This window comes from Notechis scutatus, chromosome 1, assembly GCF_049901735.1.
Source record: "Notechis scutatus isolate UNSWTSFEM ecotype Mainland chromosome 1, rNotScu1.2, whole genome shotgun sequence".
In the NCBI taxonomy this organism is placed as follows: Eukaryota; Metazoa; Chordata; class Lepidosauria; order Squamata; family Elapidae; genus Notechis; species Notechis scutatus.
This window is the reverse complement of record NC_142009.1, coordinates 6,105,695-6,124,505: the sequence shown is the minus strand read 5'-3', so window position 1 is coordinate 6,124,505 and position 18,811 is coordinate 6,105,695. Positions and strand designations below refer to the sequence as shown.

The following is an 18,811-nucleotide window of genomic DNA, read 5'->3' as shown; positions in this document are numbered from 1 at the left end:
AGCCGCCCTAAGTTCCAGTGGAGAGGATCCAGCCTCCTTGTCTTCCTTTGTGCGAAGAGCTCCGTTGGAACACAATTGGGTGGAAAGACGGCAACTCGAGAAACACAACAACGTTTTCTCCAAATGTGACTCCATCGCTCAATCTGAATAGAGCCAGGAGGGACCTTGGAGGTCTTCTAGTCCAGCCTCCCGCTCAAGCAGGAGATCCCAAGGGTGGGTATTCATCTGGTTCAGACCGGTTTGAGCGAACTGGTAGTTCTGGCGATTAGTTGGCCCCGCCCACTCGCCCTGGCCCTAGTCCGGGAAGTGGCACACAGAGCCATCTCTCCGGGCATGCCAGCCGTCACCCGTTGCTCTTCCGGGTTCCCACCAGCTGGTCTTCGCGCATGCGGGAGCACCGGAAAATGGAAGGACAGATCCCCGTTGTGTGTGCATGCACTGGCCAGCTGGCATTTGTGTGCGCATGCAGCTGGTCTTTGCACACACAATGGGGCCAGCTGGTCTTTGCACACACGGGAGTGCTGGAAACCGGAAGTGCAGATCCCTGGCACGCATGCATGCACTGTCAAACTAGTCTTCCCATGCGCATGTGTGTTAAAAACCGGAAGACCAGGTGGCTGGCACACATGCGTGCGCCGGGAAGCTGATCTTCCAGTTTCTGGCACTCCCGGTGTGGCCCGCCAGGGAGCTGCTTTTCTGGTTTGCGGCGCATGCGCTCCCATTTCGGCACTCGGTGCCGAAAAGGTTTGCCACCCTAGTCCTAGTCCTGTCCTATCCTTCTCTGTTTTGCAGCCCAGCTGATTCGCGCGGCATGGTGGCTGGCCATGCCTCAGTTGTTTTACTCTCCGGGGGCTGCAGTAAAAAGTAAAGTTTTAGAGCTGAAAATAAGTGGTTTTTAAATGCTACGTGCATGCTCTTCAAACCACTTGATACACCGGTTGAATCCCACCACTGGGAGATCCTATTCTATTTCGGACAGGTGGTTGTCCAATCTCTTCTTAAAAAACTTCCAGGGGTGAAGCACCTACAACTTCCAGAGGCAAGCCGTTCCACTGGTTAATAGGTCTCACTGTTAGGAAGTTTCTCCTTAGTTCTAGGTCAGATTTAGGCTAGCTTGGTTGCTCAATAGTAAAACATGGTTGAAGCCGCCACAGCAGTGCCTGTGTTTTCTGCGTCGCATGAGAAAAGCACATCTTCCTCCCACTGTCCTCACCACTTTCTGTACCAGTGATGGCTAACCTTTTCGGCACCAAGGGCCCAAAGTGTGCATGCGCGCATCCCCAAAATGCAATGTGTGTGCATGCCCTGTGCATGTGCCCTACCCCTATGCATGTGCATGCGACCCCTCCTCCTCCTCCTCCCCATCCTCCTCCCCTTCTGTCTTTCTCCTTTTTCTCCTTTCATCCTTCTCCCTTTCTTTTCCCCCTTCTTCACCTTCTCCCCTCCTCCTCCTCCTATCTTTCTTCTCCTCCTACCATCCTCCTTCTCATTCTCCTCCTCCTCTTGCTCCTTCCAGCCTTCTTTTTCCATCCATCCATTCCTCCTTTTCCCCTTCTCCTTCACCTTGTTCTTCTCCTCTTCTTGTCTTTCTTCTCCTTCTGCTCCACCCATCCTCCTACTCCTCTTTCTCCTTCCATCCTTCTCTTTCCACCCTTTTCCCTCCTCCTCCTAATTTTCCTTCCACCCTTCTCTTTCCATCCAGCCATCCTTCCTTTCTTCCTTCCTCCTCTCCTTCTGCCCTTCTCCTCCTTTCCTCCTTCTCCCTTTCTTCTCCCCCTTCTCATTCACTTCCTTCTCCCCTTCTCTCCTCCTCTTTCTCTTGTCTTTCTTCTTCTCCCCCCCCATGCATGCACCCTGCCCTCCACGCATGCATTGTCAGGGTTCCGGCAGTTACTCCAATTAAATCATGAGCCTCGAGCCACACTCCCAAAACTAAAGAGGATTTATTTGAAGCTACCATTCTACGTCCCAGCACTAATCTGGGCGTAGCCAACTCTGAGATACGTAATTCACTGTCACCCTTGATCCTGCTTTCCCCCCCACCCCTCTGGGTGTATCATCCAACGAAAAAACATCCATAGCCAAGAGTCATCAATCACGCTCTCCAATTAGATTTTTGCGCGGCAGATGCTTCAAGTCATCTAATCAGTCTTTGAAGAAAATATGAATGGAATGTACTTTCGATTCCACACTGCCGCCTGCTCTTTGAAACTGCCCCCTCCTCTTTCTGTTGTCAACTATACAACGTGTATACAAAATGTTTTAGTTGACACGCACATGACTCCCTGTATGTGTGCCCCCCACCCACCCCATGCATGTGTGCATGACCCCCGTTCACACCCCGCCCCTGCGCATGCATGGCACAGACCTGAAGACCAGCTGGCCAGCGGGAGACACGCGTGCGCGTATGCAGTGGAGCTGATCTGGGGCGATGGCATGCCATAGGTTCGCCATCACGGTTCTATACAGTAGGGGTGTCAAACTCAACGCCTGTGGGCTGGATCCTGCCCTCGGGGTGCTTAGACCTGGCTAGTGAGACTTGCCTGGAAACAGCATCCCACCCGGTTCAATTATAGCCAATCTCAGCTATTCGAATAAGAACCATCCTGAGAGCAAGCCTCCATATAATAAAAAAAAATACTTTATGGAAAACCGACAAGATTACAACATAAGATATGCAGGGAGGAGTTTGAAGAAACCTCCAGTGCAACAACAAGGATTTAAAACAATGAAAGGGTAATTCTCAGGAATCCATCATAATTAAAACAGAGTTTCTCAACCTGAGCCATTATAAAAGGGGTCGATTTCAACGCCCAGAATTCCCCAGCCAGTATGAGGAAATGTGGGAGTTGAATGTATGGCTACTTCCAGTATCATTATCATCCTCATCCTCATTTAACGACCCCACAATCCCTTGCGGGGTGGAGTTTGGGCAACCGAATACAGCTAGCAGAGTATTTACTGGCCGGATGCCCTTCCTGTCACCAATGCAGAGTTTTGTCCAGCAGATATATATACTCAAATGTGCCGAGAGAGAGAGAAATATATCTGCCTCCACCCAGGATTGAACTCACAGCCTCCGGATTGTGAGTTGGGGAGCTCCACCTCCTAGTGCCACCGCACCACTCCTTATGGCTAACTCCAGTATGGCTTCCCATCGTTCTCCCAGCCATAATTCCCACAATTCCCCAAATCACAACCCCAGTATGACTGGCTGGGGAATTCTGGGAGTTGAAGTCCACCCTTATTTTAAAGGAAAAGTTCTACTTCCACCATTTTTGACCAACAGAGCCTAATTAGCAGAAATCGTACATAATCCAGCGGCTGAATTATTTCCGAAATCCAGATTTTCCCCATTCCAGGCCCCTAACGGACCTCCCCCCTTCTCTCTCTTCCTGCCAGATGTTCTAGATCCCACCAATTTCCTAGTGAGGAACATCTGCCTTTTCTTCATCCTCCCAGTCACAGGTGTGATTGTGGGTCCGTCCATCTTCAACCCTCCCTGCCCTGCCCTGCAGAGGAACCCACACACCAAAAAATCCACCTTGTTACCCGGGACAAAAATCAGGGTGGCAATTTTGTGAGTGTGCAGAGGTGAGACAATATTCCAAATCTCTCTTCCACGCCATTTTCAAAGAAAAATAAATATTTTGGGGGAACATAAGAGGAAATCTCCCCTCTGCGGGCTAAATCCACATTTCTTTCCACACCCCGGTTGGAAAAATCCAATTGCAAGAATTTTTAAGACCCCTTTTTTTTCGGCTGTTCCTGGGGGTCAAAAATCACCGATCAGCTGGCAACCGCGAAAGGCAGAGGAGCAACCGAGCACTAGGGTTGTTGTCGCCATGAGGGCAATGGCCTGCAATTCTTCCTCCGAGTCCTCGGTTGAACGCCCGTCTTGAGTTCGACGCAGAAGGTGAGCAAGGCGGCAACAGGGTTTGGAGATCCGTCATCGCCAGCGACATTTTAAGACGCGTCTTCTCGCTTTTTAAGAAGAGGAAAACAGGAAACCAATCAGCGCACAGATTTTGGGAAGAACAACAACTGTGTTTTGGCTATTGGAAGTGGCGGGTGGGGGGAGAGGTTTTAGCTGCCCCGCAGATCACTTGCAAACTTTTCGTGGGTCCAAAATTTTGTGACCTGTTTTCTAAGCTGGCAGTTGAATACAGAACTCTTGCTCCAAGCCCTGATGGCTTCTAATGAGCCTCCAGAACACGTTTGGTTGAGTGGTGAAGGCACCAGACTAGAAAACGGGAGACTGTGAGTTCTAGTGCGGCTTTAGGCATGGAAGCTGGCTGGGTGACTTTGGGCCACTCATTAGGAGACAGTGAGTTCTAGTCTCTCCTAATGCATGAAAGCTACTGGGTGACTTTGGGCTGATCACCAGGAGACAGGGAGTTCTAGTCCTGCCTTAGGCATGGAAGCTGGCTGGGTGACTTTGGGCCAATCACCAGGAGACAGTGAGTTCTAGTCCTGCCTTAGGCATGGAAGCTGGCTGGGTGACTTTGGGCCAATCACCAGGAGACAGTGAGTTCTAGTCCTGCCTTAGGCATGGAAGCTGGCTGGGTAACTTTGGGCCACTCATTAGAGACAGTGAGTTCTAGTCTCTCCTAATGCATGAAAGCTACTGGGTGACTTTGGGCCAATCACCAGGAGACAGGGAGTTCTAGTCCTGCCTTAGGCATGGAAACTGGCTGGGTAACTTTGGGCCACTCATTAGGAGACAGTGAGTTCTAGTCTCTCCTAATGCATGAAAGCTACTGGGTGACTTTGGGCTGATCACCAGGAGACAGTGAGTTCTAGTCCTGCCTTAGGCATGAAAACTGTGTGACTTTGGGCCAATCACCAGGAGAACGGTGAGTTCTAGTCCTGCCTTAGGCATGAAAACTGTGTGACTTTGGGCCAATCACCAGGAGAACGGTGAATTCTAGTCCTGCCTTAGGCATGAAAACTGTGTGACTTTGGGCCAATCACCAGGAGAACGGTGAATTCTAGTCCCGCCTTATGCATGAAAGCTGTGTGACTTTGGGCCAATCACCAGGAGACGGTGAGTTCTAGTTTAGCCTTAGGCATGAAGCCGGCTGGGAGACTTTGGGCCAATCACCAGGAGACGGTGAGTTCTAGTCCCTCCTTAGGCACAAAAGACTTGGAAAACTCCCGACTATAATAGGGCCATGAAGTCCAGGTGCCAAGCTTCAACAAAAACCTTTAGGTTGTGTTCCTTGTGAGGATTACTAGCACTGAGTGCGGAGAAAAATGGTCCTCCTGGGGGATATCTCTGCCATCGTCATCATCTTGCCTGGAAACTTTTTATATCATGCTTTTTATCTCTGTTTGCTTGAGCTCATAATAAAGCTTAAAACCCCTTGAATTGTATTGGAAGCCTCCTTGTCTCTGGATCTACAAGAATGAACGGCCTGGGCACCTGATCGCTGCCACGACACTTGGCAAAAAAAAAAAAAAGGATGCTTTGTGTGTAAAATTTCACAAGTCGAAGTGCCCACCCCAGCTAAGATAGCTAGATCACTTCCAAGAAAGGACAAACCGTCGCAGGATTTTATTCCAGCTGGTCTTCAAGGCAGCTACCGTGCTTCCCCCAAAATAAGACCAGGTCTTATATTAATTTTTGCTCCAAAAAAATGCATTAGGGCTTATTTTCCGGTTAGGTCTTATTTTTAGAGAAATACGGTACTAAATTCATCTGTCTGGCTGACAATCTTAACTGGGGCTTATTTTGGGGGTAGGGTTTGTATTAGGAGCATCCTGAAGACCCATCCCAGGGCTTACTTTTGGGGTTGGGTCTTATTTTCGGGGGAAATATGCTATCCCTCAATTTACAACCACTCATTTCAGCGACAGTTCGAAGTTACAAAGGCAGTAAAAAAAAATGAGTTATGACCGTTTGTCACACTTCTGGCCACTGTAACATCCCCCAGGGTTATGTGATCAAAATTTGGGTGTTTGGCAACTGGCGTGTATTTATGACGGTTGCAGCATACCGGGGTCATGCGATCACCATGTGTGACCTTCCTTGCCAGCTTCCGGCACACACAAAGTCAGCAGGGGAAGCCAAACTCGCTTCATGACCAAATGATTCATTTAACATCTGCAGTGATTGACACAGGAAGGGGGTCACAGCAACAGAAATGTTGGACTCAACTGTGGTTGTCAATCGAGGACTACCTGTGAGACACAATTTTCCTCCCAGCCAAATCTAGTCCGTGTTTTAATTCCATCCCTACCCAGGGGAAAAAATGGTAATTTCCTTTGCAAACTCTGCCCCCACTCACCAGGAGCGCTTCGGACGGTATCGCTGTCTTCACGGTCACTCTGGTAGCCTTCCGGGGCACTGTATCGCTCACTGCCCAGACTGCTTTGGCTTCCTGATTTGGTGCTTCCCGAAGTCCGACCGGTGCTCCCGCTTGGCAACCGGGCAGCCTCGCCGCTGGAAACTGGAGGAAGCAGAAATAATCATAATTTTAAAAAATTGAACGTGATCTCGAGTATGAAAATGGGCCTTATTGCCGGACAGGAAGCCAGTAGGGCAAAATCCCGGTGAGTATTAAATGGAATAGCAATAGCGCTTAGACTTACCTACCGCTTCGCAGTGCTTCACAGCCCTCTCTAAGCGGTTTACAGAATCAGCATCTTGCCCCTGACAATCTGGGCCCTCGTTTTACCACCCTCAGAAGGATGGGAGGCCGAGTCGACCTTGAGCCGGTCAGGATCGAGCTGATGGCAATGGGCAGAGTTAGCCTGCAATGCTGCTGTCAACTAAAAAAATACTTCTTTGGTCTTTTTAGTTGCCAGCAGAAAGGGAGTGGGAGAAGTAGTGCATTCCTTAAATGCTTCAGATAATTGTTAGGCAGCCGAAGGTGTTGGCACACAAGATTGTTACTGGAGAGCATGACGGATGACTCTTGGCTATGGATGTGTCCCATTGGAGATTATACATCCACGGGGTGGGGGAAAGACCAGGGTCAAGGGTGAAATGATGTATCTTAGAGTCGACTGCACCCAGATAACACCAACATGTTCACTCCTAATAAATCAATTTGTTTTACTCGGAAAGATGTGGCTAGAGAATCATTTTGAATGGGGGTGGATTTGTCAGAGCCCTGACAGCCAGCCAATTCTAAGAACACACTATTCATTTCCCCCTTGACCCTGGTCTTCCCCCCACCCCCTGGATGTATATTCTCCAATGGGGCACATCCATAGCCAAGAATCATCAATCATGCTCTCCAGTAATAATCTTGCGCGCCAACAGCTCCGGCTGCCTAGCCATTGTCTGAAGCATTCAAGGAATGCACTACTTTCCCCATTCCCTTTCTGCTGGCAACTAAAAAGACCAAAGTAGTATTTTTTAGTTGACAGTTACATTCTAACCACTATGGTTCCTTTAGGCACAATAGTGGAACTATCACTTCATTCACTTCAAATAGAAAGAGAGGTGGAGCCTTGGGTGGGTGGGTGGGTGGAGTCAAGAAAGAAATCAGCCTGGAATTGTTACGTTCCCACAAATGGTCTAAGTTCAACCCTTCTTCAAGTCCACTGACTCTTATCTAGCATCAATTTGGTGCTGACGGTTAGCTGACTAGGTTCTTTGTGTACAAGTAATCTTTGACCTACAACCACTCATTTATTGACCACTTGAACAGCAATGGCAATAGCCTTTAGACTTATATACTGCTTTGGACTGCTTTACAGCACTCTCTGAGCGGTTTACAGCATCAGCATATGGCCATCAACAATCTGGGTCCTCATTTTGCCGACCTTGTAAGGATGGAAAGCTGAGTCGATCAAACTCCTGGCAGTGGGCAGAGTTGGCCTGCAATACTTGATTCTAACCACTGCACTACCGTCCATGATGAATAAAGGAATGAAGGAACCCAAATCCATCTCCGCTGTCAATACAAAAAAACCCCAAGACCCCAGAAATTTTGGGATCAATTGTGGACGTAAATCAAGGACTTCATATAATCATTTTCCATCTTCTGTAAACTCGCCCAATGGATTAATTCAGTAACCGCAAGAAGTGTGAGGTCACAATTACACCTATTTGCACATTCTCTAACAGTAGGTTTGCTCACTGGAGTCTGCTGGGTGCTTCCTGATCTGGAAACCCTTGGATCCCACGGACGAGGACCGATCATCAAAACTGGAGGAGCTGATCTCAGAATCACTGTCACTGTCACTGGAGACAACTGCGGGAAAACGAAGAAAAAGGCAGGAAGTCAAGGTTGTCATTTGTCTCCCTTAACAATTGCACCGCTTAATGACAAAACATTTGGTCCCAATTGCGCTCGTAAAATGAGGACTACCTATACACGTTGTGGATATATTTACCCAACACCCTTTAAAAAAAAAAAGAGTTATAAACTGTGGACTTTTGCTGGTGTTAATAATACCATGTTTTCCCGAAAATAAGACCTCGTCTTATTTATTTATTTTTGCCACCAGAAAAGGCACCAGGTCTTACTTTCGGGGTACGTCATCCACTGACTAACCTCACTTGCGCACGTCACCCCCGGCCTCCTTTTCGCTTTCAGAGGCCTTCAGAAACTTCTTCTTCTGCGGCCAGCAAGGCTTTCCTGAAGGCCTCTGCAGCCAATAACAGAGCTCAGGATCGATCCAGAGCTTTGGTCTCAGCTGCAGAGGCCTTCAGGAAAGCCTTACCAGCCTTGCCGGCTGCAGAAGAAATGGGCCGGCAAGGCAGGTGTCGGGGTGTGCGAGGCCTGGCTACAACTGTCCAAAGGTAAGTAGTAGGGCAGCTCCACCCCTCCATCCCTCCTGGCTTAATTTTTACCCGTCCACTCTGGAGTGGGTGGGATCTTAATTAGGGCTTATTTTGGGGGTAGAGCTTATATTGGGCGCACATGTTAAAAAAAAATCAAGCTAGGACTTACTTTCAGGGTAGGTCAAATTTTCGGGGAAACAGGGTAATAGTTAATAGAACAGCTAGACCTCCATTTAGAACCACAATTTCCGTTGCTGAGTGAGACAGTTACTACGTGAGTTTGCCCCGTTTTACAACCTTTCTTACCAAATGGTTAAGCAAATCACTGCGGTCGTTAAGTTAGTCACACAGTTGTTAAGTGAATCAGGCTTCCCCCATGACTTTGCTTGACAGGTCGCGAAAGGGGATCACGTGACCCCGGGACGCTGCAACTGTCATAAATATTGCCAAGTGCCAGAATCTTTGATCATGTGACCACGGGGATGCTGCAACGGTCGTTAAGTGTGAAAAACGGCCACAAGTCACATTTTTCAGGGCTGTTCTAACTTTGAACGGTTACCAAACGAATTGTTGTAAGTCGAGGACTGTCTGTATTAGAAATAGGCGCACGTGACTTGAAATTTGGATGCCACAGCTACTTATGGTATGATAAAGTTAGGATTAATGTCAATTTTAAGTAGTGCTTTTTTAAAGGTGCTTTTTTAGCATTTGGAATAGACAGATAAAAACCACAGAAGTTCTGTTCTCTTCAGGAGAAAATTAATCCCATTTGGTAGACTTATGCCGAGCTATTATCCTGTTTCCTTGAAAATATGACCTACCCTGAAAGTAAGCCCTAGCTTGATTCTTACATCAGTGCCCAATATAAGCCCTACCCCCAAAATAAGCCCTAATTAAGATCCCACCTACTCCAGAGTGCACGGGTAAAAATTAAGCTAGGGTGGATGGGTGGTGGTGGAGCTGACCTACTACTTACCTTTGGACAGTGGTAGCCGGGCCTCGCACACCATGACATCTGCCTTGTGGGCCCATTTCTTCTGCAGCCGGCAAGGCTGGCAAGGTCTTCCTGAAGGCCTGAGGAGCTGAGAACAAAGCTCAGGATCGATCCAGAGCTCACTTATCGGCTGCAGAGGCCTTCAGTGAAGCCTTGCCGGCCGCAGAAGAAGAAGTTCCTGAAGGCCTCTGACAGCAAAAAGGAGGCCGGGTGCGACACACACAAGTAAGGTTAATCAGTTAGATGACATCCCCCGAAAATAAGACCTGGTGCCTTTTTTCGGTGGCAAAAAATATATATACCGTATTTGCCGGCGTATAAGGCGACTTTTTGCCCCGAAAACATGCCTCCAAGTGGGGGTCGTCTTATACGCCGGTATATCCACTGCCGGCTTTCGGAGGCTTGTTGGACGCAGCGAAGCGCCTCTGGCTTCCTGGATCCCCTGCGTCGCTTCCGCTTCATCCCGCTCGCCTCGCTCCGCCCGAGGCTGCAGCCTTCCCGCTCTTCCCACGGCCCCTGGCACTCTGCCCTGCCGCTGCAGCCCCGGGATTTCTGGAGGGCGTTTCCGGTGGTGGTGGGGGGGTCGTCTTATACGCCGGGTCGTCTTATACGCCGGCAAATACGGTATATAAGACAGGGTTTTATTTTCGGGGAACACAGTAATGTTCGTTGGAAAAGATCCTGTGTGGAAAAACAAGGACAAATCTCAAGAAGGTCGGTTTTACTTGTCAATGGCTTACATACGCTCAATTGTTTGAAAAGTAGATTTAAAAAAAGAATTCTGTTTTGACAGATGAAAAGAACCAATTTTGAAAAAGGCTCAGGCACATGTTATTGCCAAGTTACATAAACTGTTATTGACAATGAATCAGGGAGATGACTTATCTTTCCCGATTTTATGCTTCAAGCGGGCAAGATGTTTTGGAGATAAAGGTACAGTAGTCCTCGGATTACGACTACAATTGAGCCCAACATTTCTGTGGCTAAGTGAGACAGTTGTTAAGCGAGCTTTGCCTCAATTTGGCAACCTTTCTGGCCACCATTGTTAAATGAATCACTGCAGTTGTTAAGTTAGTCAACTTAAGTTGTGAAGGTCAATCTGGCTTCCCCATGGACTTCGCTTGTCAGGAGGTCGCAAAAGGGGATTGCGTGACCCTGGGACGCTACAACCGTCATAAATACAAGTCAGCCGCCAAGCGTCTGAATTTTATCGCTTGACCATGGGAATGCTGCAACGGTCGTAAGTGTGAAAAATGCTCATAAGTCATTTTTTTCAGTCATGGCGTAACTTTGAATGGTCACTGAATGAATTGTTGTATTGGAGGAATATTCTGCTTGAAAATTGGGGAAATAGGTGGACAAACAGACTGAACTTTACACTGAATTACAATTCAAAAGAAAATGTTTGTAAAATGATGTACAGATAAGCCTCCACTTACAACCATTCGTTCGGTGACCATTCAAAGTTACAATAGCACTGAAAAATGGGACTTATGACCATTTTTCACACTTATCACCGTTGCAACATCCCCAGTGTTCAAAATTCAGACTCTTGGCAACTGACTCATATTTATGACAATGGCTGTATCCTGGGGTCATGTGATCCCCTTTTGACAAGCAAAGTCCATGTGATGACTCAGAGTGTAACACAAGCATAACAAAATCCAAAACGTAAATAAATGTCCTTTAATGCCTCCAACTTGGCCCCACTGTTCAATAACACTCAGATGGAGATAAAACGTACTCAAAAATAGTCTTCGAAATAAAGCAATACAGTCCGAACTTAATGAGCAGATAGAGGTGAAATAAACAATCAAAACAAACTACAACGAAGGAATTTCCACAACAGACCAGGATAAGTAATTACCAACTTCAAGGAGATAACAAGGCACAATCTGTTGGAAGGACGCCAACCAAGATAACTTCAGACCAGAATAAAACACACTTGCTTCTGACAACCTGTATTTTAACTCTCTCTTATATACTCGTCCCCCCAGCTGCAACCAATGAGGGGGATCATGGCCGCTTCCTCTCTCGCAAGCCAAGTTGTTCGCCTTCTCCTTTCCTCCCTGCGTCTCCTAGGATGCAGAGGGGATGGGCCTGGTTCTTCCTCTGACTGCCCAACCGGCCTCAGCCCTTCCCCAGCCTCCTCCACAACCTCCGGAGCCACACCTCCGCTCCCTGTTGGCTGTTCCTCCTCTCCCTCAGAGTCTGATTCTACCAAGGGCATGACAGTCCATGGGGAAGTCAGATTCACTTAACAACCGTGTTACTAACTTAACTACTGCCGTGATTCACTTAACAGCCATGGCCTAAAAGGTCGTAAAATGGGCCCAAACTCACTGAACAACGGTCTTGCTTTGCAACTGAAATTTGGGGTGTAATTAATTGTCATCGTAAGTTGAGGATGGCCTGCACCGTTGGCCTTTCACCCTGTTTATCCCTTTTTATCCTCTCTTAATTTTGTATTTTGCAGAGACACGGTGGCTCAGGGACTAAGGCGCTGAGCTTGTCGATCAGAAAGGTCGACAGTTGGGCAGTTGGAATCCCCAGCGCCGCGTAACGGAGTGAGCTCCCGTTCTTTGTCCCAACTTCTGCCAACCTAGCAGTTCGAAAGCATGTAAAAAAATGCAAGTAGAAAAATAGGGACTGCTTTGGTGGGAAGGTACGTTCCCTGCGCCTTTGGCATTTAGTCATACCGGCCACATGACCATGGAGATGTCTTTGGACAGCGCTGGCTCTTCGGCTTTGTAACAGAGATGAGCAGCGCCCCCTGGAGCCAGAAACGACTAGCACGGATGGGCGAGGGGAACCTTTTACCTTCACCTTTAATTTTGTATTTTAACTTTTTTAAAAATTTTGGAAACTTCATAGATTCCTTTTTAAAAAAATGAAACCTAGGAATCTGCAGAGACTTTGCATTTTAACTTTTTTTTTTTTAATTTGGGGAATTTCATAGAATCCTTAAAAAAAAAAAAAACACCTAGAAATCTGCAGAAGCTTTGTTATTTTAACTTTTGGTTGTTGTTTTTTTGGAAACTTCATTAAAAAAAAACCCTTTTTAAAAAAAACAAAAACAGAAACCTGCAGAGACTCTGCAGCTGTCACAAGCGGAGTGTGACTCAAACGTGCATATGGTGGCTGTTAAATCAATTCCGATGTTCTTTTTTTATAAAAGAAAAATAAAATAAAAGGAAACCACCACCTTCTATCTACCCCCAAATCTACAAGGGTGTATTAGCACTAAACCTCATTAGGAGGTTTCCTACCCACTTCCCATCTGGCATTTCTGCTTTTTCTTGCAAACTCAATCGAAGGGAGACAAGCAAAGGTACAAGCCTCGATTTAGCTGACAAAAGACACGGGGGATGGGGGGTGTATTTGTTCCCACTTTGCATTGGGGGGGGGGAATCAAAACTCTGCACCCTCCCTTCTGCTATTTAAGCAGCCTGCGGGGAGGAAATCTTTAGAAGGCAGCTGTTGGGATGGGAAGATGAGATTACGGAGAGGAAGAATTTAAAGTCCCTTGCCAATCTAAGTGCCTCCCTATCGTCTAATTTTGAGCTAAATTTAGTTTGCAGGCTGGCCCCATGAAAGGGGCCTCTGGATGGGAATATGTAAAACAGGGAATTGCTTAGAACACTGTATAACAGGGTTGGAAGGGACCTTGGAGGTCTTCTAGTCTAGCCCCCTTGCTCAAGCAAGAGACGTAATTCCAGTCCAAACATTCCAAATCCCCCAGCCGGCATGCTTCAAGAAGGGTGGACTTCCACTCCCAGAATCCCCCAGCCAGCATGCTTTAAGAGGGGTGGACTTCCACTCCCAGAATCCCCCAGCCAGCCATGCTTTAAGAGGGGTGGACTTCCACTCCCAGAATCCCCCATCCAGCATGCTTTAAGAGGGGTGGACTTCCACTCCCAGAATCCCCCAGCCAGCATCCTTTAAGAGGGTGGACTTCCACTCCCAGAATCCCCCAGCCGTCATGCTTTAAGAGGGTGGACTTCCACTCCCAGAATCCCCATCCGGCATGCTTTAAGAGGGTGGACTTCCACTCCCAGAATCCCCAGCCAGCATCCTTTAAGAGGGGTGGACTTCCACTCCCAGAATCCCCCAGCCGTCATGCTTTAAGAGGGTGGACTTCCACTCCCAGAATCCCCCATCCGGCATGCTTTAAGAGGGGTGGACTTCCACTCCGAGAATCCCCCATCCGGCATGCTTTAAGAGGGTGGACTTCCACTCCCAGAATCCCCCAGCCAGCATCCTTTAAGAGGGTGGACTTCCACTCCCAGAATCCCCCAGCCGTCATGCTTTAAGAGGGGTGGACTTCCACTCCCAGAATCCCCATCCGGCATGCTTTAAGAGGGTGGACTTCCACTCCCAGAATCCCCCATCCGGCATGCTTTAAGAGGGGTGGACTTCCACTCCGAGAATCCCCATCCGGCATGCTTTAAGAGGGTGGACTTCCACTCCCAGAATCCCCCAGCCAGCCTGCTTTAAGAAGGGTGGGCTTCCTCTCCAGAATCCCCAGCCAGAAGGCTTCAAGAAGGGTGGACTTCCACTCCCAGAATCCCCCATCCAGCATGCTTTAAGAGGGGTGGACTTCCACTCCCAGAATCCCCAGCCAGCCATGCTTTAAGAGGGTGGACTTCCACTCCCAGAATCCCCATCCAGCATGCTTTAAGAGGGTGGACTTCCACTCCCAGAATCCCCATCCGGCATGCTTTAAGATGGATGGACTTCCACTCCCAGAATCCCCAGCCAGCATCCTTTAAGAGGGGTGGACTTCCACTCCCAGAATCCCCAGCCGTCATGCTTTAAGAGGGTGGACTTCCACTCCCAGAATCCCCATCCGGCATGCTTTAAGAGGGGTGGACTTCCACTCCGAGAATCCCCCATCCGGCATGCTTTAAGAGGGTGGACTTCCACTCCCAGAATCCCCCAGCCAGCATCCTTTAAGAGGGTGGACTTCCACTCCCAGAATCCCCAGCCGTCATGCTTTAAGAGGGTGGACTTCCACTCCCAGAATCCCCATCCGGCATGCTTTAAGAGGGTGGACTTCCACTCCCAGAATCCCCATCCGGCATGCTTTAAGAGGGTGGACTTCCACTCCGAGAATCCCCATCCGGCATGCTTTAAGAGGGTGGACTTCCACTCCCAGAATCCCCAGCCGGCATCCTTTAAGAGGGTGGACTTCCACTCCCAGAATCCCCAGCCGGCATGCTTTAAGAGGGTGGACTTCCACTCCCAGAATCCCCCATCCAGCATGCTTTAAGAGGGTGGACTTCCACTCCCAGAATCCCCATCCGGCATGCTTTAAGATGGATGGACTTCCACTCCCAGAATCCCCAGCCAGCATCCTTTAAGAGGGTGGACTTCCACTCCCAGAATCCCCAGCCGTCATGCTTTAAGAGGGTGGACTTCCACTCCCAGAATCCCCCATCCGGCATGCTTTAAGAGGGTGGACTTCCACTCCGAGAATCCCCATCCGGCATGCTTTAAGAGGGTGGACTTCCACTCCCAGAATCCCCCAGCCAGCATCCTTTAAGAGGGTGGACTTCCACTCCCAGAATCCCCAGCCGTCATGCTTTAAGAGGGTGGACTTCCACTCCCAGAATCCCCATCCGGCATGCTTTAAGAGGGGTGGACTTCCACTCCCAGAATCCCCCATCCGGCATGCTTTAAGAGGTGGACTTCCACTCCGAGAATCCCCATCCGGCATGCTTTAAGAGGGGTGGACTTCCACTCCCAGAATCCCCCAGCCGGCATCCTTTAAGAGGTGGACTTCCACTCCCAGAATCCCCCAGCCGGCATGCTTTAAGAAGGTGGACTTCCACTCCCAGAATCCCCCAGCCAGCATCCTTTAAGAGGGTGGACTTCCTCCCAGAATCCCCAGCCGGCATGCTTTAAGAGGGTGGACTTCCACTCCCAGAATCCCCAGCCAGCATCCTTTAAGAGGGTGGACTTCCACTCCCAGAATCCCCAGCCGGCATGCTTTAAGAGGGGTGGACTTCCACTCCCAGAATCCCCCAGCCGGCATGCTTTAAGAGGGGTGGACTTCCATTCCCAGAATCCCCCAGCCAGCATGCTTTAAGATGGACGGACTTCCACTCCCAGAATCCCTCAGCCGGCATGCTTTAAGAGTTATGAACTTCCACTCCCAGAATTCCCCACTGCATTGCTGGCTGGGGAATTCTGGGAGTTGAAGTCCACCCATCTTTAAAGGGGCCAAGGAGGCTCACCTTTTCCCCTGGCCCAGGTATAGGTGTGATCCATCCTGATGCCCCGGAGCTCCAGTGATGATGGTTCCAGACGAGAAGGAGGCGGTCGAAGGCGGATTTCCTTGGCTTTGCTGCCACTGGTCTCTTTTAATGGCGGGATGCATTTAGGGAGGCCTTTGAAGAACCAGGCTCCGGATCGCTTCCAGACCTAAGGAAGACATTTATTTTTTTAAAAAAAGGGGAGTCCTTTGTTCTGACTGCTCCTTTATTTTTATTTATTTTCTCACTTTATTTAATATTCATTTAATATTCATTCGCTTTCAGGCTTGCAAAATTAATGTCAGCCTTCCCACACAGAACAAACGCAACAAGATGAGATAATTTTACTTCATTGTTAAAGCTGCCTTCACAGAATCTTGCAAAAACGGAGTTGTCTGTAGGTGAACCAGGGTAAAAACCATGCAAACAAAATTTCTCTAGCTGCATCCCTGAAGCCTTTTGTAGTAATGATTAATGTTGTTCCTTTTTTTTTAATAGCACGGGGGGCGGGGGTGTGTGTGGAATATATAAAAGCAAAAAAATACTGGTGGAAAATAAAGGTTTGGATAGAAGAGATGGTTAAACAGAAAGTAGAGTTTAGACCAGAAATGCTATTACTGGGTATTATTAATGAGAAATACAGTAAAGGAACAATATATTTAATGATACATATAATAACAGCTGTGAAATTGGTGTATGCCCAAAACTGGAAGAATGAAGATACCCCTACAGAAATTGAAATAATAAGGAAAATATTAGTCTGTGCAGAGGTGGACGGACTAACTTTAGAAATAAGGGTGAGTATTACAGAGTATTATGAAGTGTGGAGTAAAATGTATCAATGGCTAGAGTCAAGGAAAAATAAAGAAAGTGTTGATGCTTCATAGGAATGAAAGCTAAAGTTTTGTAAACTAAAGAGAATGGAATAAAATGGACAAATATGATATGATACTAATGCATGGGTATAAAAGACGGTTGTAAATATGTACATAATTGTATATAAATAATGTAGATAAATGTAAATAGAAGCAATATGCAACTAGCACTATACTAATAACGTAAGGGGAAAAGGAAAATTAACTGTTATATGTATTTCTATACTATAGCTCAGCAGTCGCCAACTGGTGGGCCGCAGCCCACTGGTGGACCATGAGAAAGTGTTGGTGGGCCGCGGAGAAATCTCACCCCCAGAGCACCCTCCCAAAGTAATTAATCCAGGCTGCGCTGCCCACATGGCCCTCGGGAACCCTCCCCGCCCACTCAATCCTTGCCTGGCAAACTTGCCTGCTAAATTGCTATTTTTCCTTTTTCCGACCATCATCTGTTCTGCTCTGCCAGGAGATTTAGATTAGCTAGGAAGCAGAAAATGGTTGGATTTCTTGCTTTCTAGCTAGTCTTTTAGACTACTTCGGCACAGCCGAACCTCCCTTAGGACTGAAGGTTTGCTTGCAAGCAAATTCAGTGCAGACTCACCGCAAGCAAATTTGAGAGACTGAGCTAGCCGATGGCAGATAGATCACTGAATGATTCTGTGAGCAACTCAATCTGCCTGCTTTGCCTGATTTTGGGTAAAAGTTGCTCTTTTTTATAAAAAAATAAATTAATATTTACATACATGGTGTGTTGTGAGTTAATTTTGTGAGTTTGCTTGCTAGCAAATTTTATGAGTTTGCTTGCAAGCAAATTTTATGTGGCAGACTGAGCTAGCCAATGGCAGATAGATAGATCTCTGAATGAATCTGTGATTCTGTGAGCAGCTCAATCTGCCTGCTTTGCCTGATTTTGGGTAAAAGTTGTTCTTTTTTATAAAAAATTCAATATTTATATAAATATTTATAATATTTACATACAAGCCATGCCCAGCCAGTCACATGACCACCAAGCCACACCCACAAATTAGGCCACGCCCACAGAACCAGTTAGTGGTCCCTGGGATCTAACATTATGAGTTTGGTGGTCCCTGAGGTCCAAAAGGTTGGTGACCCCTGCTATAGCTTGTATGGCCAAAATGATGGCCAAGAAAGTCACACTGTGTTCAATTGTTTTTAAGGTTTATTCAATAAAATTTTGTTTAAAAAATGAATTTTTGGGGGCAGAAACACCGATGAAGACACAACCCAATTCTAAAAAAAAGTGTTTGTGAACTTCTGTGGTTGTTATTATTTAAATTTTATTTTAATCTCCCCCAGGCTGGGTGGCTATAAAAATTTAAAATATGAATAGTGTATTGTATTATTATAATGATATAATAATAATTCCAAATTGTGACCTTGAATTTGGGAGGCTGGGCAGAAAAAGAGACCTCGATATTCATTCACAGTTTGCGCACATGTGTGCCAAGGCACAAGCAGTTGTCTGTTCCAAACTTCAAGAGATATATACAAGTACTCCGGAAATTACCATTTTTCTTTTAGCAACCGTGACAAAACGACATTTCAAGATTGGGTGGGGCTACATGATGCAGGGAATCCTCAACTTACAACAGTTCACTTACTGACCGTTCGAAGTTACAATGGCACTGAAAAAAAGTGACTTAGGACCACTTTTCACACTTAACGACCGTTGCAGTGTCCCCGTGGTCACGTGATCAAAATTCAAATATCCGAACTAGACTGTGTTGTGTCTTCGGGTCATATACTCTGTTTCCCTGAAAATAAGATCCTGTCTTATATTTTTTGGCCACCAAAAAAGGCACCACCAGGTCTTATTTTCGGGGGATGTCGTCCAACTGACTAGCCTCACTTGCGCACATCGCACCCGGCCTCCTTTTCGCGGTCAGAGGCCTTCAGGAACTTCTTCTTCTGCAGCCAGCAAGGCTTT

At 47.4% G+C, this 18,811-nt stretch overlaps 1 protein-coding gene across 1 annotated transcript in view; it reads right to left on the bottom strand.

Moving 5' to 3' along the window:
• Positions 1-2,612: 2,612 nt before the first annotated feature.
• Positions 2,613-18,811, bottom strand: part of RPH3AL (rabphilin 3A like (without C2 domains)) — a 37,398-nt gene continuing 21,199 nt past the window's right edge. Inside the window, exons 6-9 of the mRNA XM_026689586.2 lie at positions 15,974-16,160; positions 8,094-8,207; positions 6,291-6,452; positions 2,613-3,984 (exon numbers count right to left, since the gene is read on the bottom strand). Of these exons, the coding sequence (XP_026545371.1) occupies positions 3,950-3,984; positions 6,291-6,452; positions 8,094-8,207; positions 15,974-16,160 (498 nt within the window). The 3' untranslated portion in view covers positions 2,613-3,949. The remainder of the gene's footprint in view (positions 3,985-6,290; positions 6,453-8,093; positions 8,208-15,973; positions 16,161-18,811) is intronic.